General features: G+C 39.7%; 1 protein-coding gene across 1 annotated transcript in view; it reads right to left on the bottom strand.

Moving 5' to 3' along the window:
• The window catches only part of LOC103777632 (malonyl-CoA decarboxylase, mitochondrial-like), a gene marked incomplete at both ends in the record, with an annotated part of 11183 nt that extends 1445 nt beyond the window's left edge, over positions 1 to 9738 (bottom strand). Inside the window, 2 exons of the mRNA XM_008945194.1 lie at positions 513 to 625; positions 9472 to 9738. Of these exons, the coding sequence (XP_008943442.1) occupies positions 513 to 625; positions 9472 to 9738 (380 nt within the window). The remainder of the gene's footprint in view (positions 1 to 512; positions 626 to 9471) is intronic.
• Positions 9739 to 9743: the final 5 nt, after the last annotated feature.

Genomic DNA, 9743 nt, shown 5'->3' with positions numbered 1-9743 from the left:
CAGGAATGGAAGCCTCACTGCATTAGAAGTAAAACATGCTCTTGAGGATTGGGCACCCCATGCTGCATCAGATTTACATATTAATTTTCCACCTACACTGCTGGTGTAGATGGAGGGAGAAGGTGACAGCAGTGATGGGAAGTGGCAGCACTAGCACCTGTAGGAGAAGAGGGAGCATGAGAAGGTAGCACTGAAAGAATCTGTAGGAAAAGCAACAGCAGCACCTCTGAGAATGCAGGACAAGTAACCAAGAAGGTTGGGAGAAATGAGCAGTCTACAAGTGCAGTATGAGACCTAAAGAATCAAATTATGGGACAAATGATCCTCTTTGCCCTTTACTTACTTCAGCTTTTAAAGTGTGCTCTTTAGTGTATTAAATGCAACTACTCCTTAATTGTACTTTGCCTGTGGTTCACTACTGGAAAGCAGTATCTTGAAAACTGTGGATCTGTGCAGTCACAAGCATTTTATCACCTTCTCATCAAACGGTGTTAGCAACTTCTAGCACTTACTCACTAATTTTCTGGAGGACTTCACAAGGTGATTGCCAAGTAACCCGTTCCAAGTTTAGGAATCCTGTCGAGAACCACTCTGACAGCATGTTCTTTAGAACTCCACTCATTTCCTGCAAGCAGAAGAAACACCAATTTATCTGCTACATAAGCTAGGTAGAACATATGAATGTTAGCAAAGACAGCCTCTAATATTTCAAACTACACCACTGGACAGTTCAAGTAAACTAGCTTATCTGTTTGTGAAGATTAACCACGTTCAGCCTTCCTCAATCAAGACTAAAACAATTCAAGTGTTTAAAGACACTGTCTATAGTAAACTGCAGACAGGGAAATGGAAGAGAATGCAAAACAATATAGAAGAGAAGCAAACAATAAACAAGTATTTGAGCAGTCTTGCCAACAAGGCCGCAGTCGCACAAGTGCTCAAATTTAAATACCACAAAAAACATAATGGGAAGTTTGCTGAAAATAAGGGCTTGAAATCACTATTCGTTTTCTATATCTAAATCTCTTGAGTATTCAGCAGTTCATGCCTTAAAAGACTATTAGCATTAGCTTATTAACTTCAGAAAGCAACTCACCAAATTTATATTTTCAGGTTCTTACCATATTCTATTAATCATCTCTACTATATTAAACATTTTTTCCATTGTTCTTTACGAGAGGACTACAGAAGAGCCATTTAATCCTGCACAACCAACCTGCACCACGATTAACACATGGAACTTGCTACTGTTGAAAGCTCTGCAAGGAACACACCAGATCTACTGGAGGGGACTGGAACACGTACAGGCACATTTAGGTAGCTGTAAGCTACAAAACTGTTTCAGTTTGGACATTAGCAGGGATTGTACAACTGGGCACAAGAGCTGCACGTGCCCACTCAGGGTGAAGAGTGAGAAAACTATCATCTCTGAACAGGGTGCAGATAAAACAACAGGCTTTACAGAATTCTTCTCTAGAGGTATGAAAGTTTTTGAGCAAGAAAAATAGAAGCAGCAGGGCAAGACTCCAGAATTAAAACAATCAGAACAGATCTGGAACTGTATGATACACAAAGCCAACTGTAATATGAAATACTTTCAGAAACATTCATCATAGCAACTAATTTTATATTCCCTACTGATTTCCTGCTGCCTGTGTTATTTTCCTGCCTAAAATTCTTCAAGTTCAGAAAGTATTTAGAAAGTATTCTTGAATTCAGCACAGTACTTCTTTTTTACATTTGCTTTGTGCACAGGATGCAGTGTGATACCAGCACCAGCTTACCAACAGCCTTACCTGAAACTAACTTAATAACCACTTATTTAAAAACAAAACCCCTTCACTTTCTATTCAGATTTTTATGAAATAGCCACCACTGTACATACAATAGACAAAAATTATGCTCCAATGTACTTCAGCTTGGTCCATTAATAAATAAATAAATAAATAGAGGTATCTGTCCAGAAAACACCATTTAAAAAATCTTTGCAAATCTGAGATGTAGTCTCAGGACTTTTGTAACAAAAGCCAAAATATTTCCTACTGTAACCTAATGAAGATGAAAATTGTAGAGACACTTGTCAAGAGACATACATCTAAAAAAGTTCCTGTTGGTCAAAGTAACTGCAACAAATATTCCAATACAGAAAAAAAAGGGACAGTTTTGTTCTTTAATTCAACATACTAAAAAACCTAAAATTTTCCAGCCCTGATTATGCTTGCAGCCTGCTGTGATCAAGTATTTTAACTTACACCAATCCACTCAAACATAAATTAGCTCCTCCCACAAAAAACCCTCAGGTAAAGCTGACCAGTCACAGAGTTTGCAAGGCAAATTGGTAACAAATTCTGGCCCTTTTCCATAGCTGAAGTGCAGAGCCAAATTTTCCTTCATTTTCCTTTTTTCCTACTTCCTCCTACTCTTACTAAGTTGTTAGGGAAATACACAGACTTTGGTTTGGCATTTATCTTAGTTTATGCAGTAATGGCTTCTATCTGAACCACCTTCTTTTAGAAGAAAACAGCCATTCATCTGCATAGAAAGATCTGTCATGCATGAAAATTTTTGCTATCTTTCTATATTTTTTTCAGCAGCATCCTCAATACATAAGAAGACCTTGTTTATTGAAGCATAAATTGACATATACTTCAAATAGTGGAAATGTCAATTGCCATGTTCCAAATAGAGGAGGTATCCATGAACTCCTCCATAGGTCAGCTCTCCTTGTATATTAGTTTTCTGTTGGTCTTTCTCAGTGAAGCTCTTTCATTTATATTATAAATTGTGCTGAAAGTCTTCTGCCAAATTGTATTTCCACCTGCATTTGTACCACAAAGCTGAACAAAGCCTGCATATGCTAGTAAAAAAAAAATAAATAAATAAAGTTGCTAAATGAATATGAAACTGAAATAATACAAACAAAATTCACCTTAAGTACATTCACACGGTAAGCAATCTCCACTGGAAAACAAAGGAAGCCAAATAACACATGGCACCAACATAAAAAGAAAGCTCTGAAACAAACCCACACAGATGTGAGTACCTGCATCAAGTACCACTGAAGAAGTGAGAGACACAGAGGATCCCACTAAACAAAATATCCTCAAGAAATGGGCAGCCCTCACCATTTTGTCACTGACACTTTGGTTCAGATGCTCCTGCCTTCTCTGTCTGAACATAACATTATCCCACACAACAGCACCGAGGGGAGGAAGTAACATAACAAATTACATTAAAAAAGGCCTAGATTAGCTATGCCAAAACTCTACAACTAGTGTAACTGAGGGACAGATGCAGTAGACCTTCCTCTGCCTAATAAATGGACCTACTGCACATTTATAGCAGGTCTGATGATGTGGGGGCTTACCAGCCATGTAAGTTAAACCTGTGCTGCCTAACTACCTGGGAAGAGCAGGCTATTTCTGTGAAAAATGCCCAATTACTGTTGACTCAGGGCACATAAATACTTGCTGTAATCTGACGATATAGCACCCAACTGCATTTAGAGTAGCTCCCATCTATACTGGCAAAACTGGTTTTGCTGATGCTCGTGGGCAGGTAAAACCAATGTACCAAGAAGTGCTCAGAATTGTCTGTGTAACACCCCCAAAAAAAGGGCTCTTTCTGGCACAGCCAAGCCACACGGGAGTCACAGCTCCTGGGCAGCACAACTGAGCAGCTACTGGCCTGCAAACTCAAGGAGCCTTGCATCAGCCACAGTTTTATGGGGAAAAGCTGAATTTTTATATATTCTGATTGTTTTGTTTATTCTGGCTTTAAGGTACTTCCCTTGTGAATCCTTGTTTCTGCAGAGCTCTGAGTTTTTAGAAAATGACCATACATCACTTCAGTCAAAGATCCCCTGGTGTAGTGAGTCTCCAGGTATTTCAGGATTGTTTGCTTTGTTTTCTTTTGTAAGGGCACACTGTAAACCAGACAAATAAGCTATATTTGTCAGATCGGGGGGCAAACTAATGGATTCCTACAGCTCTCTTGCCATCCATCTGCTTCTGGAACACCATTTCCAGCTGCAGTCTAGCAGCTAGAAGGGAAAACTGCTGATGGCTGCACTCTCACTAGTCATTACTTCGAACACACTGCTCTGCATCTACTGCCAGCAACTTGGCTCAGATGGCAACAAGTGACTTGGGAGAAAGACAGTTCTCCTACAGGGCAGGACACAGACCCAAGCATCAGAATAGCTCCAGCTGAGAGGGACCTTCAATGATCATCTAGTCCAACTGCAATGGTAGATGTTGACAACACCTCAGTGCAGAAAGACATAAACCACTTTATACTATCCAAAACTGTGTTCAAATCAAGAGACCTGAGCAAAATTCTGAGCTGTGTTTAGTGTCACAGTATATGCTGCTTCTGAAAGTCCTGACTGCAACGACAGTCTCAATTTAGGGTCTGTTATTTTGTAAATTTAGTGGTAAGTAAATGCTTATTTTCATTTCAGAAGCCTTTCTACTCATAAAATTACATCTCCAACATTTTATTAACAAGGAAAAAAGCATCTATTTATTATTTAGCATCCCAATTTTAAATTTCAACAAGACACACTCAGATCAGTATTTAAAATTACCAGCTATACTTCAGTTACTACCAGCCAAGTATAATAAATTATGATAATATTTTGCATTCTGTGTTCTTGCTACACAACAGCAAATTACAACCTTTTTGATCTTCACATCAGCTCCCTATTTATTGGGTAACAAATGGGAAAACTCTTTATGAAAAACTGAATGGTTTTTATTAACGAAAACTGCCTCTCTGATGAGGGAAATGTTTCAATTTTCCTCTCAAACTACCAAAAAATAAAAACACCCCTTACAATGAAAATTCATCTGCAGATACTTACAGACAACTGTAGCACAAGGCAGCAGTGTTAGCTTCAAAACACACCTACAGCATCCCCTGGGTGAGATGCTGAAAATACACCTACCAGCAAAGTGGGATTCAGTAGTGACACAAATTAAAGGGGACTGGCTTTCTGCTTTTTTATTGCTAACAGTAATTACTGCAGTGGTAATGGCAGTGCTGAAAGCTTCCCTGGCTCTTGTGTTTTACAGTGTTTGTTGTCTTTGGTGTAGTATTCCTAAAAAAAACCAATAACATTTCCTTTTTTCCCCCCCATTTTTGCTTATTTATACTATGAGTGAAGTTTGCAAAAGCATTTTCAGGTGACTTAACCACCTGTTATGTTACTTTCCTGTAGTCTGTTGAACAAATACAAAACAGAAATGCTTCACCAACAACATCTAATAGCCTGTGCTGCTTTTGCAAGGCTATGTTTTGATGAAATAGAAAAATATTTTATTTTTACAACACAGCAGTGGGTAATTCTTGTTTCAATAGTCTTTCAAAATGCAAAGTAAAAACTTAGGACTGTCTAAGAAATACTAGAGGCCGTTTGGGCAAACCCAAAATCCCAGCAGGCCATATAATGTATTCTGTAATTTTCCTCCAGCACCAAGAAGAACCATTTAATTTTATTTCCACATTTCCTTGTCAATGCAGATACAAATATACAGAAGTTCTAAAATCCTTGTTGCTTATTCGTCTTTCTGTATTGGAATGTAAATGAACTTTACAGTAATTAAATGGCTATACAGGACCTTTGTTAGGTAAATACCAAACACTTTTTCTTTCAGAGAGAAACTTTTAACTCTCTAGTTAAGGGTTAGTTAGATCTTTAAAGCAAACTGTTTCAATATTCAGATGCTCCATACAGCCCCTCTTTCCCCTGACTGAGCAGACACTCTAATCTGTTGATGAATCCTCATCAACACCACCACAGGTCTTTCAAGGGTGAAATAAATGCATCCTTCTGTGGATTTAAGTAGGTAAAACATCTACCACCACAAATGTTTCCCTTCCCCAAAAAGCCATGTACAGTCTACACATACTCTCCCTTAAAGCCTGTTCTACCATTTCCTCTGCTAAAATGTAAAATGTTTTCCCTGATTAAACAAAGGTCAGTGTTCAAATTTGTGAGAAAGCTTTGAGAAAAATAATAATTCTAGGAAAAGTCCAACTTCAGGTCCTTGCTCTGTTTAGAAGCAGCTGCTATGAGGTGGAAAATACTCAAAACAATTACAGCATTTCTTTTTTTTCTAGTAGACCAATAAAGGAACAAGATTACAGATACAAACCAGCTCCTGCTTAATTATGGAAGTTGGTGTATTTAGGAGTCCATTTGACAAAAATGCTATCTTTTTAATTATCTTTTCCCAGCAACTTGAACCTTCCAGACTTCTTCTAAATTATATGGCAAGATGAAGAATATTTTAAAAGCAATAGCTGAATGATTTGCTACCTGAAATAATAATGTTGTGAATTTTCCACCAGAGTCCATATTTCAAATGCTGAAACTAAGTAAGCAAGCAAAATAAAAAAAAAAAACCCTCAAGAGGAAAATCTTGGCACAGAAAAAGTACTGCAGGTGAGAGGGTTCTGAGCAGTAAGAGGAAAAACTAGACTTTGCAAACAGGATTTTCAGCAAATTTTATTCTGTGGATTGCAAGGGCTCATCAGAAAATTAACTCATTTATATAAGACACTGTAAAACATTTATGTCCTTTGGCAGAAGGAAGGAAGGAAATACAGGAAAAGAACACAGAAAAAAAATCAAACAGCACCATGAGAAAGATGCTGTAAAAAAGCCCAGCTTTACTGTAATCTAACTTTTCAAACACCTTCTACGCCAGCACTGTTTGAAATGATCCTTTTAACATTATCCATGAGGGTTGCAAAAGTAATAATTGATTCATATATTTAGTAGAAAAGAAAACCCACCCTTGGATAGATTATGAAGAAAAATTTCTCTTCACAATATGTCCTGTATATACTTTTGGCAGACTTTGGAAAAAAAGGCCTCTAAAATACACCTTACCACTGACTTTTTGCCATTTGATTATCATGAAACTTGTGTCAAGAGTATTCATCATCTTTTACAGAGCCACAGAAAGACATTTGCTATGTCATAACAACTTGTCACTGAGGATATCTATAATTTTTCTGTCTCTAGGTGACAATGCTGCATTCTAATAACTAAATTAAATATAAACTAAACCTTATTTGCAGCACGTTGCTTCCCTTTGCACAATCCATCATTTTAAGTATTTGCAATGCATTGTTCAGGGTTTATGTTCAAGATCTATGGAATTTTTCCAGTAAGGCAGTTACCATACTTCTCAATTTCTTCTAAGTCAGCTTTTTCAGCCCAATTTGGCTTACTCAGGATCCTGACAGCCTGGGCACTAGGACTTCTGATTTAATGGACACTGCTAAAATAGCTCAATGGCTTCAGTGCTCAGTGTTTTACAATAATAGCTTAAGAAATTCAGGCAGATGAGGACTTATCATATGTAACAGTGAATCCTGATGTGTTAACATCCACCCCAAGTACCAGCTTTTCTATACTTTTGTCTCTTTCCTGCAGTTTGACAAACCATCAAAGAACCATTCTGAAACTGTCCACTACAAACTCTCAAAATACATGTTCTATCACAAGGACAGCTCCTCAAGACTCAAGTTCTTTATTAAGAAGAAAACACTTTAACAACCCCTCTCACACCCAAATCTATAGCCTTAATATTCTGCCATATAGTTTTCTCTGTTCTTGACATTTAGCCTCAAAAGAAGTAACACAGCATCTCCCACCTAGGGCCTAAAGTACCGAATGAAATACACCTGCCCTCCCACCACCTCCCTGCAAACCACTTGCAGCAGGGCTCACAATCAGCTCTACTGCAGACTGTCAAGATTTCCTGCACTTTGGGTGCTTGTAGTTGTTCTGATGCTTACTTGCAATACAAGCAAACAGATTTTAAAGGCTGAGCAAGATGCTTATTTCAGACGCAAGACACAAGACCTTTCCCAGACACACTACCAGGAACATTGGAATAGCAGAGTTCTAGGTCTTGGGTGCTGTGGAAAACAGAGGAAAATGACCTAAATGAAACTCCAAACTGAAAATAAACACTATTCAGAGTAACTACAGCCAATACACCCACAAACAAAAACCTGTGCAAACTAGTCCTAGCTTAAATTTTCACAGCTTATGTGCTATTTACCACCAACTGTTTTAGAATATATCACATTTGAGAAATAAAACTGATCAACAAGCACAACAAAGACTAGAAGAACAGATATGGAGAACTAAGCCCAGTCATACAACAAACCCAAGCATTTTAAAAAAAATATCTTGAGAAGACATAACTGAAAGCTTACGACAGTTCCTTCATTGAAGCTTTACCACCAACTGTTTTAGAATATATCACATGTGAGAAATAAAACTGATCAACAAGCACAACAAAGACTAGAAGAACAGATATGGAGAACTAAGCCCAGTCATACAACAAACCCAAACATTTTAAAAAATATTCTCAGAACGTATAACTGAAAGCTCATGACAGTCCCTTTATTGAAGCTTTAGTTTTGCAGGTAGTATTTTCCTACTTTCAAATAGGTTTAGTATGTTTCTGAACATACTGTATTAGACACATACATTCAGCTGTTTTACACATTCCTATCCTGTTAAGTTTGCAAATTAGTATTTTCCTACTTTCAAATAGGTTTAGTATGTTTCTGAACATACTGTATTAGACACATACATTTTACACATTCCTATCCTGTTAATTTTGCAAATTTAGTTTGGTCTTGCTCAAGATGATCCAACTGGATGTGGCCTCTTACCACTGCTGTTACTACTTCAGTTATGTGATGACAGTGGTTTATCGACAGCACTGGCATCAAAAACATACTTTTCTTGTCACTTATTTTGGATCTGAGTATCAACAAACAAGTTATGGTCAGTGAATATGACCAACGTGATGTCTTTCTTCATTGCCTTCTGGGAAGTCCTGTCACCTCCTGCCACTGCCACCCACTACATCCCTCCTTCCTCCACACTCACATCACCTCAGTCCACCATGTAGCCACTGGGGATATTCCACCTCACCTATTTTCTCCACAGTTAATTCTGAGCTAAGTCATGACAACTCTGTTATCCTGTTATCATTAGCTCCTTATCTCCTCTTTATGATGAACAAAACATGGCTGCTACCTCACTTGTGGCCCTGTATCGGGCTGAGGGGTCACACCACTACACGTCACTCCTGCGGCGAGCTCCTGACGCAGCCTGGCAGCCCCGATGGCAGCTGCATTATGTCATGCTGCGTCAGTGTGGCTCTTGTGCACTGCCCTAGTGACAGTCCTTCACTTCCCTCTGGAAAGCCCCCTGCTTCGCTCCCTTCCCCAGCTGGCAGCAAAGCCAGCTCCCACGGGTACCAGAGCGTGGGAAGGAGCTTCCTTGTGTCACACCATGGAGACCCCAGCACTGAATCACATTCACAGGACACTTTCCAGCCCGATGTGGAGGCTCCACGAGTAGCACCACGAGTAAGAAGCCCTAAACCACATCCCTTCTGGCATCCCCCTCGACTGCCTTCCAGAGCCAACCACCCCCAGCCCAGCCCTCCCCTTGACGTGAGGCCCATCCACCGCCTTGGTCGCCAGCCCCTCCACCAGGTCGCCCCTCAGCTCCACCAGGAAGAGCAGCCCGCCCTCGAGGCGGCCCAGGTGCTGGAAGAGACCCCGGTACTGGGGGTTGAGGTAGTAGCGGAGCCGGTCCTCGGCCTGCAGCAGGGCCCCCAGCTCCCTCTGCTGCTCCCGGGCCTGCAGCACCTTGGCGCTGAACTCCGCCACCCGGGCGTGGTCCACGCCGAAGTCGCGGG

The sequence above is a fragment of the Merops nubicus genome, unplaced genomic scaffold, assembly GCF_000691845.1.
Source record: "Merops nubicus isolate BGI_N331 unplaced genomic scaffold, ASM69184v1 scaffold7610, whole genome shotgun sequence".
NCBI classification, from domain to species: Eukaryota; Metazoa; Chordata; class Aves; order Coraciiformes; family Meropidae; genus Merops; species Merops nubicus.
The sequence above is the reverse complement of the archived record's forward strand: the minus strand, read 5'-3'. Positions and strand labels throughout refer to the sequence as shown.